The sequence below is a fragment of the Phyllobates terribilis genome, unplaced genomic scaffold (assembly GCF_046119375.1).
Source record: "Phyllobates terribilis strain yellow unplaced genomic scaffold, ASM4611937v1 Scaffold_7__3_contigs__length_470593459, whole genome shotgun sequence".
NCBI classification, from domain to species: domain Eukaryota; kingdom Metazoa; phylum Chordata; class Amphibia; order Anura; family Dendrobatidae; genus Phyllobates; species Phyllobates terribilis.
In genome coordinates this window covers 85,165,037-85,185,669 of record NW_027362767.1, presented here as the reverse complement: position 1 = coordinate 85,185,669, position 20,633 = coordinate 85,165,037, and the positions used below count along the sequence as shown (strand labels likewise).

At 45.9% G+C, this 20,633-nt stretch overlaps 1 protein-coding gene across 1 annotated transcript in view; it reads right to left on the bottom strand.

The window, feature by feature from the left end:
* Positions 1–1,527: 1,527 nt before the first annotated feature.
* The window catches only part of LOC141152890 (carbohydrate sulfotransferase 9-like), a 121,015-nt gene continuing 101,909 nt past the window's right edge, over positions 1,528–20,633 (bottom strand). The window contains exon 2 of the mRNA XM_073637537.1: positions 1,528–2,372. Within this exon, the coding sequence (XP_073493638.1) occupies positions 1,528–2,372 (845 nt within the window). The remainder of the gene's footprint in view (positions 2,373–20,633) is intronic.

Below are 20,633 nucleotides of genomic sequence, written 5' to 3'. Positions count from 1 at the left end.
ACTCTCCAAGAAGTAGGTGTTTCGGTATCTAAGACTACCACAAAGAGAAGACTTCATGAGAGCAAATACAGAGGGTTCACCACAGGGTGCAAACCATTAATCAGCCTTAAAAATCGAAAGGCCAGACAAGACTTTGCCAAACAACTTGTAAAGAAGCCACCCAGTTCTGGAAAAGAAACAAATATGGAGAAAGCTTGGAACTGCTCATGATCCAAAGCATACCACATCCTTTGTAAAACATGCTGGAAGCAGTGTGATGGCATTGACATGCATGGCTTACAATGGCACTGGTCACTAGTGTTTATTGATGATGTGACTGAAGACCGAAGGAGCCGGATGAATTCTGAAGCGTACAGAGCGATACTTTCTCCTCAGATTCAGCCAAATGCAGCAAGGTTGATTGGATGACGCTTCACAGTAGAGATGGACAATAACCCAAAACATACTGTGAAAGCAACCCAGGGGTTTATAAATGAAAAGTAGTGGAATATTTTGCAATGGCCAAGTCAATCACCAGATCTCAACCCCATCGAGCAACAATTCACATGCTTAATACAAAACTTATGGCAGAAAGACCCACAAACAATCAAGAACTGGGGTCAACTGATGTAAAAGCCTGTTAAAGCATCACAAAGGAGGAAACCCAGCGTTTCATGACATCATTGGCTTCCGGACTTCATGCAGTCATTGCCTGCAAAGAATTCTCTACAAAATATTAAAAATGAACATATTATTTATGAAAAAAGTTAATTTGTCCAATTACTTTTGAGTCCCTGAAACGAGGAGGCTTAGTAGAAAAATTGTTGCAATTCCTAAACGTTTCAAAGGATATTCTTATTCAACCCCTTTAATTAAATCTGAAAGTCTACACTTCAATCGCATCTCAGTTGTTTCATTTTAAATCTAAAATAGTGGCATGTAGAGCCCTAATCACCAAGATTCAGTCACCGTCCAAATATTTCTGGAGCTAAATGTACAGTATATACATGGAGAGAGCTCTATAAATAATATATATATAAAACATAATGTATTTTTTATATATTTGTTTTTATCATTATGATCCTCTCTATATTAATTAAGACAATGAATTCTTTCTTTGATCTTGCATTCATTTTTACCTGTTCAAGTTTTAGCAAGCCTCTTTGATCTATGTTTGTGCAGGGGTATCAAAAATTATAAAGCAGTTGTATTAAAATATTTCGCTAAATTGCTGCATAACAATGAAAGCAGTACATTAACTTGTCAAAGATATGCCATTGATAGGGTAATGGTATGTTCACACTTGATGTTTGTGCTGCATATTTTATGCAGCATACTTGGTATGTAAAATAAGCAGTGGTTTACAGTACCAGCATAATCGATGAGATGTCCGAAATCTCATGTACATACTGTCTTTTTTTTCTGGATGAATTCTGAGCCTGGCTGCATTTTTACCAAGAAGCAGTATGTCAATTCTTTCAGCGTTTTATTATTCTGGTTTTGGACGCAGAAAAAAAAAACATTGTGAAAACGTGTTTGAACATACCTTTAGGTTGTTTTAACGAGCTTAGAAATATTAGTTTGATAATGACTATAATCAAATATGGAGAAGTCAAGGCTGTAAACACTGAGAAATTTCCTAAAGAGGATCGGAGGAAGCATTTCCAGGTAATGTATGCTTATGTCATCATTTGTACGGGACTCATTAGAGTGATGTTTCATTGTGGGGTATTTCAAATATTTGGGAGCTTCTATAGTTTTGAAAACAAAATCTGCATCCTCCACTAAAGTTTCAAACTTGCCGATGAAATCATATTGGATATTGCATGGATCAAAGAGCTGATACATTGGCTTCCAGTGAGTGTCTCTATTGGATGGATTTTCTTTAGTGATGAAGTTGGCAAACTGTTCGAAAGTAAGGTTTGTTTTAGATTGAATCCCAAGTGATTTTTTGATCAGATTTGCATAGCCTTTACTGTAGTAAACATCATCTTCATGAAGAAACTTGTCTCTGTAGGCTGAAACAACTCTCTCCAGGGGATCTCGAGTGAACATCACTTTAGTATAATTTGCTAAAAGTTCTTTCTGACGAGATGGAGGATATGAGCTTAACTTTTTGAGCTGCTTTGATTTGTGAACTTGGTAATATTGTAGCTCGTCGGGAGTGCGGGCAAGAGATTCATTCAGTAATAGGATTATTCTTTTCCAATTAGAGCAGCCCACTTTGGGCACCTCACAGTATATAAACCGGTGGCTCTGCTCCACATATAGCTGAGCAGCTACTTTACGGTCCAGCACAAAGGACGAGTGGGTGAGATTGTTGCTCTCGCAGACAGATCTTACAATAGCCTTCCTGCTTTCCTGAGCCTCCACGACTGAATATTGTGGATTAACTGCAAAAAACTCCAGATAATTAACACTCATGTTATAAATACATATACCAGCTTCAACATGTAAGGCGCTGTTCACATGTGTATGTAAAGGAGTGGAGAAGCTGTCAACACTTCCCCTTGAATATCTTGTTATGTAACGCATTGTCATGTTTTAAATGTTGCTTTGTCTGCTTTGTAGCCTGCAGCAATTGGGTAGCTACAGATAGGGTTGACCGTTGGAGTCAACCATGGGGTGAGGAGTTGCATGGGTGACAAAAACTCAATTCTTGTTGTTAGGCAGATACGGAAGAGTGGTAAAAGAAGACAGACCTATGGTCCTAATGTTAGTAGATCTGCATTGACATAGGTGATGTGTGCGAAGAAACGAGTCCATACATGGATAGCACATCTGAAGTAAACAAGGATGAAGTGGCTGAAGTATTCATTATCTCAGGCAATTGGGGGTTGTGAAGGATGGGGGGATGTAATGTCAGCTTACAATCATCCTGTATGCATGTGTAATTGTAACAAAAACACTGGACCGCTCCAGACAAAGGATTTACACCCCCACCAGCTGGCTAGTAAACTCCTACAGGAAGACCCCCTGTGAATCCAAGGTATGCAGTCTCCTTTGTTCAGACAGATAAGAATTTCATATTGAGTTATGGAAATACTATATGTCCTAGCCATACATCAAATATATTTCCGAGATCCCCAGGACATGGTGAAGATCCGCTTGGGTCTCTTCTCAGTCTAGCACCTAGGGATATGGAAATACATAGAACAACTATTAGTAAACCAATAGTACATCTGTGTTTATTCTCCATGCGCAGATTGGGCCCGGCCGGATCCATTGACACCAGAACCACCTCCCTAGGACCCCCCATTAAGGGGTTATGACCCATCTGAAGTTTCAGATTTATTATCTGCCAGGGGCACGGGTAGGGCACCCAGGTTTAGCCCAGAGGGCAGGAGGGGGACATAGCCTTACTCTGGCTTATATTTCCTAAGGGTATGTGTCTCTCTCTCTGATGCATGTGGCCACTTTGAACAGGGGGCTCACATACAGTAACATACTTCCAGGAACTGGCTGGAAGCTCAGGCCCCCATGAGACCCAGCGCACACATGGTCAGACATCACTGATAATTGACATGATTCATCTTTTTATACCTGTTGTCCTACCACTATTGTATCTGCATCTCTGACCATTATATATGTATAACCCTTGTGTATATAGTGTATTGTCTAGTGTTCCCTTAAGGTGATTAAATGTATAATTTAACATTGGGCTGCTCTTTTATCTCGATCCATGAATCCTCACGTCCATTGTTCGTTTAATTCCCATGCGTCAGGAGCTTGTTTCTGGCCTGATATAATTCCCGTTAACAGATCGGGGCTTGTATTGTATAGAAACTGGTGGCAGCTCTATGTGACATGCAGAAGTAGTGCTGTTGCTTCAAAATCATCCAGCAACTAGAGGAGTTAACACAGTCACAGGAGACAGGGAGTGTTTTAGCAGAGCCCCAGGGGGATTGTGGGGAAACTTGTTATTGTAGTATGGCTGAAGCTGAAGAGAAAGGTGTTATGTTATCTGGATCTGATGGGAGGCAACTGAACAGGATTCAGATTAGGAGAGAAACTAAACAGAGGTCAGATAAACTCTCTGAACTAACAGTGCAAAGTATTATAGGGCAGGAAGATAAGGACTGGAAGAAATTGTGTCGCAGGGATCATCTCCCTCATCAAACCCTCCCCCCTCCATCTCCATGCAGAATTAAGAATGCTGTGTACTATTGTGTCCTTGTGAAGGAAAAGCCTGTGGTTGTGTATGCATAGAATTGTGCTGCTAAGAGATCTAATCTATGCTGAATTATGCTACTGAAGAGACTGTAATACTGTGTTGTTGTTGTATTGTTACTGGAGCCGGTTGCTCAAGAAACTCAGACTGTATTGTAATGAAGATTGTGGCTGTAGTATCCCTGAATTGCACTGGCCGTGCTGCTTCAGATTAAATTCCACTGTTAAACTGTTGAAAAAGACTCTTGTCAGATGTGTCTGTCAGCAATTGAATCTATCGTGTGCCTGAGAGAAGCTGTAGCCTATGGTCGCCCTGAGTAACGGCTCCTCTAGGATTCCAAAGAATTCATGAAACCCATCTCGCCCTATCTGAACCTAGCGGTGTGCGTGTAACATGGGTGGCCCGTACGGGGAATCCTGAGCAGGAATTAGAGTGTAGATGGAAAAGAGGAAAAGTGTCTGGAAAAACACAGCAGCCCAGTACCTCAATTCAACTCTACTATACCAGTTAAAGAGGACCAGCCCTAAAGAAAACTCACTAGCAGCAATGGATGTGGAAATACAAATGGACAGTATTAGTAAGCTTCTTCTTCAGTTAACCTGTGAAGAATTAAGAACAGTAGCAGAACATATAAAGATGTCAGAAGAACAGATTTCTAAAGCACACAACCTCAGGACACTGTTAGCTGCCATTAAAGCAAAAATGGATAAACTGGGGGAGAAAGAAGCTGAAGAGGTCGTGGTGACGTTCCCCCAGGAGCTAACACAGTTTCTAACCAGGTTGAAGTTGGAGGATGGAGAGGCGGCACCAATTACCAAAAGCGAGAATCTCCATCCGCAGACAGAACTACAGGAATTGAAAGAACAATTCAAAGCCCTAACAACAGCCTTGCAGGAATCGACCAAAACCTCTGAACGGGTAACAGACTCAGACAGAACCTTTACCCTGCTGGGGTTAGATAAATCAGGAAGACAGTCCTCTCTAACACCACAAATCACCATAAGGAAAGAATTCAAGATCCTGGGACAGATTGGAGAGTGTGAACAGAAAGAGAAACTGTCTTATATGAACTTATTGCACCAGATCGATGCAGGCTTACAGAAAGGCTACCTGCCAGATGAGATCGTTAAGGGGGTGGTGAAAGCGATCAGCCCAGGACTGAACCTCCGTAGTATGCTAGAAATGAAGAGTCAATTGACCTTGGAACAGCTGAAGATGATTTTAAAAGGGCACTATAAAGAAGAGAGTACTTCAGAATTGTTCCACTGACTCATTAACCTCTCACAGAAAAATAACGAATCACCCCAAAGTTTCTTGTTCAGAGCAATTGAACTGAAGGATAGACTGTTGTTTGCATCCAGAGATGTAGAAGCGGAGGAGAAGTTTGATGCTGGACTAGTCCAGAAGAAGTTCTTGAGATCATTGGGAATGGGGTTAATCAGCAAAGACATCAAGTTGCAGCTGAAACAGTACCTAGACGATCCTGGCATTCTGGACAAAGTCCTAATTGAAAAATTGAATGAGGCAGCTAGTTTGGAGTCAGAGAGCGAACAGAAGTTAAAGAAAGGCTCTGCTTCTAAACTCACCAAAATGAGTCAGCTGAAGTTGGAGACCCCCGGTGGCCAGTTCGAAGATCATCATGGAAACCCTCCAGTGCTACCTCCGAGAGGGAACCTTCAATCACCAACAAAAGAGAGGATCGCCAACGCTGACTGGGAGGAAGTAATAGGAGAACTGCGAGCCGAATTGATTGCGGTGAAAAAGTTGATTCGTTCCAGGCCAGAATCTGTATCCCTCAGACCCAGGAGTGGGTTCCAAAACAGAAAATACCCGGCTTGTGAAGCGTGCCATTCATCAAATCAGAGTACGGTGTGTGTCCACTGTCTAAGATGTGGTGAGGAAGGACATTATTCCAAGGAATACCAATGGTCACGGTCATTTGGGTTAAAAGACAGGAGGTTGCCAGAGCGGGGCGACTGGTAACCGCAACACAGAGGAGGCCTCAGAAGCAAATCCAAATCTCACCAAACCCCAGAACGGCTCATGAGGTAAAATGGCTGCGTCAGTACTATCCCCAATTGTGTTCCAGTCTACAACAGCTGCAAGAGAGACACGGGCATCGGTTACTTAATGCCCAGTGCGGAGGTCAAATGATGTACTCCTAGGAGGAGGATTTCTCGGTCAGTAAAGATATCCTCATCAGCCTAATCAGTGAAAGGTGTTTTATACAGTGCCAGCTAGATGGCCTCTAGGTAAAAGCACTGTGGAACACAGGAGCCCAAGCGAGCCTTTTAAATGAAGAATTGAGAAGGCGCTACCTGCCACATACCTGCCTTCGGTCGCTAAAAGAACTCTTAGGACCAGTGGAACTCCACGGCAAAGCTGTCAACCAGACCGAAATCAATTTCATAGGCTGGGTGGAAGTGACTTTCCAAATGAGGGCCATGAAGATCAGCAACACCATTGAGCTTTTGGTACCTTTTCTCATGACCAGTGATCAGAACGTGGCAGTGTTATGTTCTGCAACTAAGAACTAAGGATTAGAAGGGAAAAACTGTCCCTGCACTGAGAATATGCTTAAATCCTACGCTGGGGTGGGTGCCCTATTCCTTGTCAATAGCCCCACCGACGATCCTGCACTAAACTCAAACGAAGATCTGAAGGAAGGGGAAAGGGTGTCCCTAAAAGAACTAAGGACTGTGAGCAAACACAGTAGACCTCCTAACAGAAAAGTTAGTTGCAGAAATAAAGATTAAAGGGAACAAAACTGATGGAACAAGAAGTCTCAGGATATCAATTGTCCTAAGCACAAAGAACTAACAAGGCAACTTAGCCAGAGCACAAGCGTAACAACACTGATGTCCACCAAGAAATGGGAGACAGGTGCTGAGTAATAAAGAGTGGGAGATCATGTGACCAAGACACCCAGCACCAGAGGAAAAGACTAGAAGCCAGCAAACCACAAAAAGATTGCGAAAAGTAAAACAACATAGATTCTAACAGGCAGAGGATCCTATTCTGGGTTATAATGTAATCAGTGAGGTCATCACGAAACACAAGTCAGGGACGTTGGTGGTGGATGTAATTGCCACATCGCTTGCCATATCCAACGCCGTGGCATAAAATGTGATTCACAGAGTAAAGAAAGCACAGAATACAATGAACCTAAAAGAGCTCAAGGTAGGCTGGCGCCCAACCATCATTCCTGCAAACAAAATGGTGAGGGTGAGGTGTGGAGTCCGGATAGAGCTGGGAAGAAAACTCCAGAAAAGACTGTTCATGCCAAAAGACTCCTCAGAACTTCCGGAAGGCCTAGTTCAAGGTGAGACTGTGCTTATGATTCCTACTGGTGGGTTTGCTCGAGTGACAGTACCGGTGATGAATACTATGAAACACAAAATTAGACTTGATCCAAAGACTGTGCTAGGTCAAATTTGAAACTGTTAAAATGGTATATCCAGCCAATGTGAGACCCGCCCAGGGGTCCACCTTGAATTCAGTCTCCCCACCAAAGAACAGGAGTTGCCCAGGGAAGGAAATTGCACTACCCAACTCAGGGTCCTGAGATCCCCCAGTATCCCTGGAACACTTGTATGCTGAAGATATAGCAATAGCAAAACAGATGCTGAGAGAAGAGTTATGCATTCTCTAAAGATGACTCTAATATAGGCTGTATCCTGTTGTTGCAATTGAAAATCAATTTGAAAGACACAACCCCAGTAACCAGAAGTTACATGTCTGTGCCGAAACCATTACACCGTGAAGTGAAAGAGTATTTACAAGATCTAATCAACAGAGATTGGGTCCAAAAGTCAGTCGTCGTTTTCCTCTCCTATTGTTTGTGTTATAAAGAAGGACGGTACGTTGAGACTCTGCTGTGATTTCTGGGAACTAAACCAAAAGTCAGTACCTGATCGGCACCCGATACCAAAGATTCAAGATATGCAGGATAGCCTATCAGGAAGTACCTGGTTCTATGTCCTCGATCAGGGTAAAGCATACCATCAAGGGTTTGTTGAAGAGTCCAGTAGACCCTTGACAACATTCATCACAATGTGGGGGTTATATGAGTGGATCCACATACCGTTTGGGCTCAGTTCAGCTCCAGCAGAATTTCAGAGGAGCATGGAGACCTGTTTGGAAGGATTGAGGAATGATATCTGCCAGCCGTACTTGGATGACAATGGAGTACACAGCAAAACCTTCCGGGAGCATGTTGGACACGTGAGGACCGTATTACAGCAGTACCAACAACATGGAGTTAAGTTGACCCCAAGAAGTGTGAACTGTTCAAAAGGAAAGTCAGATTTCTAGGGAAAATCGTGTCCGGAGAAGGATATATCATGGACCCAGCAGAAATCGCTCCGGTACAGGCCTTAAAAGACAAGCGGCCCTTTACTGTCAGGGAGTTGAGGCAGATCTTAGGATTCCTCTCCTACTATTGTACTTACGTTCGGAACTTCTCCGGGATTGCTGCCCGCTATACCTCCTCTTGGGGGGGGGGGGGCGACAGAGTCAACAACACCCACGGAGAAAAAAGAACGTGGGTAGGACCGGGCTTAAAAGAAACAACACCGTTTCATCCCAACAGCCCATTCTCTGGACAGCAGACCACCAAGAGCTTTTGGAAGAACTAGTAGACTACCTGGTCAAACCAGCCATCTTGGGATATCCTGATTTCAACTTACCATTTGTTCTTCATTGTGATGCTTCTCAAGTTGGACTGGGAGCTACCCTGTATCAGCATCAAGATGAAAAATTGAGAGTCATCGGTTACGATTCTAGAACATTGACAGACGTCGAGAAGAATTACCATCTACATTCCGGAACATTGGAGTTCCTGGCGTTGAAATGGGCTATCTGTGAACGATTTAGAGATTATCTCTAGTGATGAGCGAGCATGCTCGCTACGGCTCGGTGCTCGCCTGAGCATCTCACTGCTCGAGATGCTCGGCGCACGCCGAGTTTTTCCGGGTTGCTTGGGCGGGAACTCGGGTCCCCTCCCTGCATGTTTGTCGCTCTTTAGAGAGCCAATGAACATGCACGGATTGCCTGCCATGCACTGTAATGCCGTAGCCATGTTGGTTGTGAGCATTACAGTGATTGGCTGGTCGCACAGCATCATCAAGTCTATATCAGACCTGGCGCCGCCATGCTCATCACAGTCACTCCGGATCAGACAGTGTAGGGAGAGCTGCTGCTGTATCAGGGAGAGATTTGATCGTGTATTAGGTAGTGTAGGGAGAAAAAATGTACATTACACATATCCATCTTAGCAAACAGTCCTTCTGAGGACTAATCCATCTGCAGAGATATCAGGCAGGCGGGTGTATAGGCAGGCAGTGTATATAGCAGACTGCAGTGCATATAGAACAAGAGGCTCCATTCCAATTCTGCCTTCTGCTGCTGTTAGATATTTCTATACAAAGGCCCAGGTCTCAGGGGCCAGGAATACATTTCTTTTGATCTTAATCTTCAGTATTTGCTTAAAAAGCAATCCAGAGAACACCATTTTCTGCGCCATTTGCTTGTTGGCACTGCAGAATACAGCCATGTCCTTTCCATAATAGAGCGCTAGAAATCCAGGAATCCAGGCAGAGCACCCCAACAGGCAGGAAGAAACAGTGTGGTGGCCGCAGACAGAAGGCAGGCAACCGTCCCCCGTAACACCAACACGAAGGATGTTGCCAGTACAACTTCCCGAGTCTGGTTGTTTTTTAAAGACTCTGCCGATAACCCCAAAAAGGCCATTTGCACCACCTGCCAGGCCAGAATCTGCAGGGGTGGCAAAACGACCAGCCTGACCACCACCAGCATGATCAGGCACATGGCAGCAAAGCACCCGACTTTGTGGGCCGAACCCCAGGGTCCAGGAACAGTGTCTGTGGGTGGCACCATTGCTTCTTCAGCTGTTGTGCATGCAAGCCAGTCCCCTGTCGATGGTGCATGCAAAGACGTCTCCTGCCCTGCACCTGTCGTTGCACACTCTCAATTAGCAGCATCAGGAAGCATGTCCATGTCCTTGTCCCAGCGCAGTGTTCAGTTGTCCATACCCAAGTCCTTGGAACGCAAGCGCAAATATGCAGCCAACGTCCCACAGGCCACACTACTAAATTCTCACATTTCATGACTGCTTGCGCTTGAAATGTTGCCTTTCAGGCTCGGAGACGGAAGCGTTCCGCAACCTGATGGCAGCGGCCGCCCCTACATGTAACATCACCTAGAATAAAGTTTTGAGTTGAAAACTGTTTGATTTCAGTTTGTAATAACCTGCTAATGCTTATAATTTCAAAAATGACCATTTTTTTGTTCTTTATTAAAATGAAAAGGTTGAAAACTCTGCTGTGCATAATAATTTGGAACATGCATTTTGAGTGCAGTTTGAGTTTTTTATTTTTTTTAAAATATACTGTTATCATAGGCAGTTTGTACAAAAACATTTCAATTGTACTCTAATAGTTATTTGACTGGAAAATTACAATGATTGCAATTTATATAGGTAATTTGGGAAAATCTGAGAAAATATTATTTGCATAATAATTTGGAACACAGTGTATTAAAAAAATTCCCATCTGAATACGCTGGCGGCAGAGGGCACACTTCGTTGGACAACCAAGGAGTACAGGCAAGAGAGACACAACTTCAATTCCGCAGAGGCAGGGGAACACTGTCAAAGTTCTGGGAGAGTTTTCTCAGACCCTCCCATCGCACAGGCCCTGAGGCGCGGGGTACTCTCACAAGGAGTGCAAAGTTTGGGAAGATGCTAAGGGAGTATCTTGCCGACCGTACCAATGTCCTCTGTGATTCCTCTGTGCCTTATAATTACTGGGTATCCAAGCTGGATACGTGGAATGAACTGGCTCTCTACGCCTTGGAGGTCCTGGCCTGCCCTGCCGCCAGTGTTTTATCAGAGCGGGTTTTTAGTGCCGCTGGTGGAATTATAACTGATAAGCGCATCCGCCTGTCAACTGAAAATGCTGGCAGGCTGACTCTTATAAAAATGAACAAGAGCTTGATTGGGCCAGTCTTCTCAACACCACTGAATGATAGCAGCCTAACATAAACTCAAATCCAGTGTCTTTTCTTTGGAGGTGTATTCCCATGTACCTTTTCACACCCACACATGGGTATACGCTTCCTGATTTTGTTTATTTGCTCTTGTCCTCCTCCTTCTCCTGATCCTCCACTACCATATCACCAGGGTGACCGTGGTCCGTGATGCAACACCCACATAGTTTTTTAAAGGGTGTTTATTAGTGTTGAGCGAGCATGCTCGACACTGCTTGGTACTCGCCTGAGCATCACGCTACTCGGGATGTTCGGCGAGCACCGAGCATTTCGGGGTTACTCGGGCGGGAGCTCGGGTCTCCGCCCTGCATGTTTGGCGCTCTTTACAGAGCCAATGAACATGCAGGGATTGCCAGCCAGTCACTGTAATGCCCCAGCCATGTTGGTTGTGGGCATTACATTGATTGGCTGGCCGCACAGCGTCACATCGAGTATTTAAAACCGGGCGCCGCCATCTTGGACACAGACGGCTGGGATCAGACAGTGTAGGGACAGCGCTGCTGATTTAGGGAGAGATATATACTGCGAAATAGTTAGTGTAGGGTCTGTAAAGGCTGCCAGATCAAACAAACAGTCATTCTCAGGACTAATATCCATCCCAGATATCAGGCAGGCAGGCTGTATAGGAGAGTGGTTATATCAGCAAATGCTGCATTACAGTCCTGTGTGCTCCTGTTGCTGAAATTGCTGGACTTAGCTCCAGGTCTCGGGGGCCAGGAAAATTCCTTTTTTTTTCATCTAAATCCTCTTTTTTTTTTCCTCCTTCACACTGTACAAATACCCGTCTTATTAAACTTTTGGTGTCGTCCCCCCCCCCAAAAAAAAAGAAAAAAGTGTGTCTCTGATTTTTCAGACACAAATATATCTGTTGAAAATAGTCTGGTGTAGGCCCGAGGAATAGAAGTGTGGTTTTACAGTTCCACGGTTCAAACCTCTGTATTATCCACTTTTGGGCCATTTGTATCTAAAAGAAAACAGTTTGAGTGTGTCGCTCACTGTTCAGCCGCAAATATATCTATTTAAAATTGTCTGGTATACCCCAGTAAACAATAACTGTGGTTTTGCCATTCCACGGTAAAAAATCTCTATTATTCAGCTTTTGGTATTTTTTCCGTAAAGAAAAACAGTAGTAGTTTCTCCCTGATTGTTCAGATTGTTTAAAAGAGTCGGGTGTAGGCCAGAGAAATAGAACTGTGGTTTTCCTCTTCCATGGTTCTATTCTACTTTTTATTACCCTTTTTCCATTGATAGTGCAAGTGTAAGCTATTTTACTTCCTTTACAATGGGCAAGGCACGTGGCAAGGGACGTGGAACTGGAAGTTCTGGTGATGGTGCATGCAGAGGACGGGGCCGTGGCCAAGGTGAAAATGTGCCACAACCACATCTTATCGCTCCCACTTCTTGACCGAATTACTAGGGAAGCACAGAACAACACCAGTATTGCGAACTGATCAGTGTGAATAGGTTATTAATTGGATAGCAGATAATAATTCCAGTTACCTGGGCACCACCACCTCCGGTCTGTCTTCCACGCCGTCAACTCTTAGTAGCCATGGGTCTCGACCGCATACTCCTCCTCACCCTGATGCTCCTTCCTCCCACCATGCCGAGTGTCGTCAGACAGCAACTGATCCCACACATGGACACTCTGAAGAGATGTTCACTGGTCCATTTCCAGAGTTGTGCCCCTCGCCTGCTCCGATTGAAGTGGTGGAAGAGGAGATCCCATGCAGCGATGCCCAAATATTTGAACAGCCACGGCCACAGGAAGTCGACGCTGGCAATTTGTCACAAGAGGTGGACGATGACGAGACACAATTGCCAGGAAGTGAGGAGGAGGATCGTGGTGGACAAGTGGAAGAGGAGGAGGTGATGGATGATCTAGTAACTGACCCAACGTGGCAGGAGGACATGCAGAGCGAGGCCAGCAGCACACAGGGTGAGGGAGGCAGAGTACCCGAACAGGCAGGAAGAAGCAGTGTGGTGGCCGCACACAGAAGGCAGGCAACAGTTCCCCGTAACACCAACATGAGGGACTTTGCCAGTACAACATGTAGGTCTTCCAGAGTCTGGAATTTTTTTAAAGACTCTGCTGATAACCCCAAAAAGGCCATTTGTACCACCTACCATGCCAGCATCAGCAGGGGTGACAAAACTACCAGCCTGACCACCACCAGCATGATCAGGCACATGGCAGCAAAGCACCCGACAATGTGGGGTGAACACCAGGGTCCACGACCAGTGTCAGCGGGTGTCACCACTGCTTCTTCTGCTGTTGTGCGTGCAATAGAACCCCTTGTTGAGTGGGCAAGGCAATCCCCTGTCCATACTGCATGCAAAGATGCCCCCTCCTCTCAGTCTTCACTTGTTCTGTCAGTTTCTCAAGAAAGAGCATCAACGTCCACGTCCACGTCCCACCGCAGTGTTCAATTGTCCATATCCCAGACCTTTGAACGAAAGCGGAATTTCGCAGCCAACGCCCCACAGGCCACAGCCCTAAATTCGCACATTTCACGACTGCTTGCGTTGGAAATGCTGCCTTTTAGGCTGGTGGAGACGGAATCCTTCCGCAACCTTATGGCGGTGACCGTCCCTCGGTACTCGGTCCCCAGCCGACACTATTTTGCCCGGTGTGCCATCCCCGCACTACACAAGCACGTGTCCCAAAACATCTGCCGTGCCCTCAACAATGCAGTTACTGGGAGAGTCCACCTGACAACAGACAAGTGGACAAGTGCTTGTGGCCAGGGACGGTACATCTCCCTGACGGCATACTGGGTAAACATAGTGGAAGCCGGGACCCAGTCGGACCTTGGGACGGAACACATCCTCCCCACACCGAGAATTGCGGGCCCTATGTCAGTCAGAGTTGCCCCCACAGTGTACAGCTCCATCTCAGATATCACCACATCAGTTACAAGCTGGAATCACTGCAGTACTGCCTCAGCCAAGCGCCAACAGGCTGTGCTGAAACTCATAAGCTTAGGTGAGAATCCTCACACTGCTTGTGAGTTGTGGACCGCTGTGAAGGAGCAGGCAGATCTGTGGCTGAGACTGCTGAACCTACATCCAGGCATGGTCGTGTGTGACAATGGCCGTAACCTGGTGGCGGCTCTGAGGCGAGGAGAGATCACACACGTACCATGTCTGGCTCATGTGCTTAACCTCGTGGTTCAGCGGTTTCTTAAATCGTACCCCGAGTTGCCAGATCTGCTCGTGAAAGTACGCCGCCTGTCAGCTCATTTTCGCAAGTCGGCTACAGCTTCCGCCGCCCTTGCTGTGTTGCAGCAGCGTTTACAGCTTCCGTCACACCGACTGGTGTGTGATGTCCCCACACGTTGGAACTCTACCCTCCACATGTTGCAAAGGATTTGAGAGCAGAAAAGAGCAGTTGTGGAGTACCAGCTGCAAGAAGGCCGTCGATATTCAGGTCAGACTCCACACATAAGACTTCAGGAGTGGACCTGGATGTCTGACATACAGTACAGACCAAAAGTTTGGACACACCTTCTCATTTAAAGATTTTTCTGTATTTTCATGACTATGAAAATTGTACATTCACACTGAAGGCATCAAAACTATGAATTAACACATGTGGAATTATATACTTACCAAAAAAGTGTGAAACAACTGAAAATATGTCTTATATTCTAGGTTATTCAAAGTAGCCACCTTTTGCTTTGATGACTGCTTTGCACACTCTTGGCATTCTCTTGATGAGCTTCAAGAGGTAGTCACTGGAAATGGTTTTCACTACACAGGTGAGCCCTGTCAGGTTTAATAAGTGGGATTTCTTGCCTTATAAATGGGGTCGGTACCATCAGTCGTGTTGTGCAGAAGTCAGGTGGATACACAGCTGATAGTCCTACTGAATAGACTGTTAGAATTTGTATTATGGCAAGAAAAAAGCAGCTAAGTAAAGAAAAACGAGTGGCCATCATTACTTTAAGAAATGAAAGTCAGTCAGTCTGAAAAATTGGGCAAACTTTGAATGTATCCCCAAGTGCAGTTGCAAAAACCATCAAGTGCTACAAAGAAACTGGCTCACATGAGGACCGTCCCAGGAAGGGAAGACCAAGAGTCACTTCTGCTTCTGAGGATAAGTTTATCCGAGTCACCAGCCTCAGAAATCGCAGGTTAACAGCAGCTCAGATTAGAGACCAGGTCAATGCCACACAGAGTTGTAGAAGCAGACACATCTCTACAACAACTGTTAAGAGGAGACTTTGTGCAGCAGGCCTTCAAATATCTGCTAGGAAACCATTGCTAAAGACAGGCAACAAGCAGAAGAGACTTGTTTTGGCTAAAGAACACAAGGAATGGACATTAGACCAGTGGAAATCTGTACTTTGGTCTGATGAGTCCAAATTTGAGATCTTTGGTTCCAACCACCGTGTCTTTGTGCGACGCAGAAAAGGTGAACGGATGGACTCTACATGCCTGGTTCCCACCGTGAAGCATGGAGGAGGAGGTGTGACGGTGTGGGGTGCTTTGCTGGTGACACTGTTGGGGATTTATTCAAAATTGAAGGCATACTGAACCAGAATGGCTACCACAGCATCTTGCAGCGGCATGCTATTCCATCCGGTTTGCGTTTAATTGGACCATCATTTATTTTTCAACAGGACAATGACCCCAAACACACCTCCAGGCTGTGTAAGGGCTATTTGACCAAGAAGGAGAGTGATGGGGTGCTACGCCAGATGACCTGGCCTCCACAGTCACCAGACCTGAACCCAATCGAGATGGTTTGGGGTGAGCTGGACCGCAGAGTGAAGGCAAAAGGGCCAACAAGTGCTAAGCATCTCTGGGAACTCCTTCAAGATTGTTGGGAGACCATTTCCAGTGACTACCTCTTGAATCTCATCAAGAGAATGCCAAGAGTGTGCAAAGCAGTCATCAAAGCAAAAGGTGGCTACTTTGAAGAACCTAGAATATAAGACATATTTTCAGTTGTTTCACACTTTCTTTGCTAAGTATATAATTCCACATGTGTTAATTCATAGTTTTGATGCCTTCAGTGTGAATGTACAATTTTCATAGTCATGAAAATACAGAAAAATCTTTAAATGAGAAGGTGTGTCCAAACTTTTGGTCTGTACTGTATGTACCATCTTGACAAACTTTGAGGAGTCCACCAAGATGGTGAGTGGCGATGACGCCATCATTAGCGTCAGCATTCCACTTGTCTGTCTTTTGCAATGCTCTCTGCAGAGAATTAAAGAGGAGGCATTGCAGCCAGAGTATGATGAGATGGATCAAGAAGCTATAGCGGTCGATTACACACAGCCCAGCCTCATCTCATCCCAACGTGCATTGGGGGACAATGAGGGAGAGGAGGAGGGCGAAAAAGAACAGGAGCTATTGTCATGCGCTGTAGATGGTAGTACCTGTACAAATGTCATACCGTCGGTTCAGCGTGGGTGGCCTGAGGACAGGGGGGAGGAGGAGGAGGAGGAGTAGAGCATAGTCAGTCGTCATCTTGGTGAGGACACGGAAGTCTTGCCCGTTATCAGTCTGGCACGCATGGCTGACTTTATGTTAAGCTGCCTCAACCGTGACCCTCGCGTTGTCAAAATGTTGGGTGACAGTCATTACTGGTTGGTGACACTTTTAGACCCCTGCTACAAGGAGAACTTTCACTCTCTTATTCCTGAGGTGGAGAGGTCTACACAAATGGGGCAGTACCAGAAGGCCCTTGCTGCAGAACTGTTAAAAAAGTTCCCATCTGAACACGCTAGCGGCAGAGGTCACAGTTCGTTGCCCAACCAAGGTGTACAGGCGAGAGAGACGCAACTCCAATCCAGCAGAGGCAGGGGAACACTGTCAACGTTCTGGGACAGTTTTCTCAGACTCTCCGTTCGGACAGACCCTGAGGCCCGGGGTACTCTCACAAGGAGTGGAAAGTTTCAAAAATGGTGAGGGAGTACCTTGCCAACCGTACCAGCGTCCTCCGTGATTCCTCTGTGCCTTTTATTTATTGGGTATTCAAGCTGGACACTTGGAATGAACTCGCTCTGTACGCCTTGGAGGTCCTGGCCTGCCCTGCCGCTAGCGTGTTATCGGAGCATGTTTTTAGTGCCACTGAGGGAATTATAACTGATAAGCGCACTCGCCTGTCAACTGACAATGCTGATAAGCTGACCCTTATCAAGATGAACAAAGGCTGGATTGGACCAGACTTCTCATCACCACCAAATGACAGCAGAGTAACATAAAGTCAAATGCACTGTGTTATTTTGGGAGGTGTATTCACATGCACCGCTTCAAACCCACACATGGGTATACGCTTCCTCATTTCGGCTGTTTTATGTTCTTCTCCTTATCCTCAGCCTCCACCACCACTATACCACCAGGGTGACCGTGGTCCGTGTTGCCATTATTGAAATTTCCTCCGTCCTTATTTTTGTCAGCTTTTGCTTGCAAGGCATAAGCAAAGACTGTGGGAGACCCACTCCCCAATAATGGGAATAATATTTTTAAGATGCTGTACTGTATGGCTCTTGTAAGGGGCATTAAAAGCGTCTTGTTAAGCTACTGTGATCTCCACCACTTTTCCAAGGGGCATTAAAACCGTCTTGTTAAGCTACTGGGACCTCCACGTCTCTTCTGAGGGGCATTAAAAGCGTCTTGTTAAGCTACTGCGACCTCCACCACTTTTCCGAGGGGCATTAAAACTGTCTTGTTAAGCTACTGGAACCTCCACGTCTCTTCCGAGGGGCATTAAAACCGTCTTGTTAAGCTACTGTGACCTCCACGTCTCTTCAAAGGGGCATTAAAAGCGTCTTCTTAAGCCACTCTGAACTCCACAGCTCTTCCAAGGGGCATTGAAATGTTGTTTTTAATTACCTCTAACCTCCACGACTCTTCTAACGGGCATTGCATTTCCTCCTAATTTTAGTCAGCTTTTGCTTTTCAATGGAAAGGCGAAAACTAAGGGAGACCCACTCCCCAATAATGGGTAAAAGGTTTTTAGTACGCTGTAATCCACGTCTGTTTCAAGGGATATTGCAGTTCCTCATAATTTTTAGAAAGCCTTTCATTCATTGCTTAGGCCAACAGTGTACAGGAGACCCATTTGCTATAAATGGAAAAAACTGTTTAGTTAAGGCCCTCTGAACTCCATGTAATTTCCAAGGGGCATTGCAGTGCCTCGAAATTTTTGGTAGGCATTGCACTCACTGTATGCCCTATAACTGTGTAGCTGAACCGCTCCTTTTGTTACAGAAACATATCCTACAAGACATATATGGTTGACTGGCCTGATATTGATGTGAATGGTCCCTGTTCCTCCTGCTCTTTCTCCTTTGCCACCACCTCATCCATCATTTATCACCTGAAGCTTTGTTTTAACGGGAGTCATAGAACTGGGATAGTAGCAGGAAAACATCCAGCAATCCTCGGAGGAGGTAGGATATTCGCCAAAACGCTGACCACCTCAGGCCTAGCCGCTACTACATACATGCGCTTGCATTCCAAGAAAACAAAGCAGATGATAACTTCTATCATCATCATCATCATCATGCTCCTCACCTTAGCACTCTCAACTCCTCTGATGGAGAAGCCAGGGCCCACCGGAGGAGTCTGGTTCTCTGGTGGGCTCGTCCAATGCTGCCCTAAAGCAGGCCAGGCTAAGAAAAGTGTGTGGGGGGAAGTTGACAGGAGAAATAGGGGCGGCTGGGGACCGTTTATGGACACCCGGCTGTCCCCAGGCGGCTGGGGACTGAGTATGGATACCAGGCTGCCAACGCAGCCATGACACGGTGGCCAGATTCCGCCTCCACATGCCTAAAAGGCCCAATTTCAAGTGCAAGCAAGCAGTATGGTATTGCAGCCTGGCAGTGGGTGGGTGGCAGGCTGCATACTTGCGCTTGCATTGCAAGGAATGGGAGAGGTACAATTGAACACTGCTCTGGGACAAGGACTTGAACGGGGATAGTTGCAAGTCTGCAACGACAGGTGCAGGGTGGGAGGCATCTTCGCATGTACCATGAACAGGGGTTTGGCATGCACACACTACAGTGGAATAGGCTGTCCTTCCCACTAAATGCACTGGGGAGGGCACAGGTAATGGTTTGGTATGCGCACTTAATCTTATGTATAAGGCACACCGTGACAAATAGGGGCGGCTGGGGACTGAGTATGGATACCTCGCTGCCGAAGCAGCCATGAAGTAGTGGCCAGCTTCGGCCTCCTCCAAACTAAAAGGCCCCATTTCAAGTGCAAGCTAGCAGTATGGTATTGCAGCCTGGGGGTGGGAGGGTGGCAGGCTGCACACTTACACTTGCATTCCAAGAAAACAAAGCAGATGCTAACTTCTATCATCATCATCATGCTCCTCAACTTGGCACTCTCAACTCCCCTGATGGAGAAGCCAGGGCCTATCGGAGGAGTCTGGTTCTCTGGTGGGCTCGTCCAATGCTGCCCTAAAGCAGGCCAGGCTAAGAAAAGTGTGTGGGAAGGTGACAGGAGAAATAGGGGTGGCTATGGACCGTTTATGGACACCCTGCCGCCCCCAGGTGGCTGGGGACCGTGTGTGGACACCCGGCCACGGGGCGGCTGGGGACTGAGTATGGATACCTCGCTGCCAAAGCAGCCATGAGGTAGTGGCCAGCTTCGGCCTCCTCCAAACTAAAAGGCCCCATTTCAAGTGCAAGCTAGGGAGAAGTACTTGCACGGGGATAGTTGCAAGTCTGCATCTTCTGATGCGGCAAGGATCACTTCTGATGGGCACACTTTTAGGCAGTGACCTGGGAGTGAGAGATGATTCCAGGTGTCTTCCCCATGCTGTTCCCATGTCTTTTCAGCACTGTATGCATGTGTCTGATGATGTGTTACACACCACATGGCCAGATAAGGTTGTAAAATTTTAAAATGACATTTCCTGATGAATGCATTTGTCTTAGTTGAAAGCAATTCAAAAGTGCAAAAACGCATCAAAAGCGCTACGTGTGAACATAGCCCAAGTTGTGGAGGAGTAATTTTGTTTTTGGTTATTTAGTTTGCCTTTTATACAAGTCATTACCCTGTAAAGGATGTTCCTTAACATATTTCCCAGGAAAATCCATTTTGGTTTCGTTTTTGTATGTTTTATTGTGAGTCCGTAAAAGTGGCGTAATACTCTGACCACGTTGCTGACAGCAGTGATCTGGGAGTCAGAGATGTTTCCAGGGGTCTTCCCCATGCTGTTCCCATGTCATTTGAGCACTGTTCTCATCGATTTGGGCAATTTTTAGGCCCTCTGCAGACCACCGGGGGGGGGAGCCGCCTGAAAAATGCTCGAGTTTTCCATAGACTTACATTAGGCTAGTTGCTCGGGTCGAGCACCCGAGTATGCCAATTTGCTAGACTCGAGCAACGAGTACCCGAGCATTTTAGTGCTCGCTCATCACTAATTATCTCTACTACAGCAAAG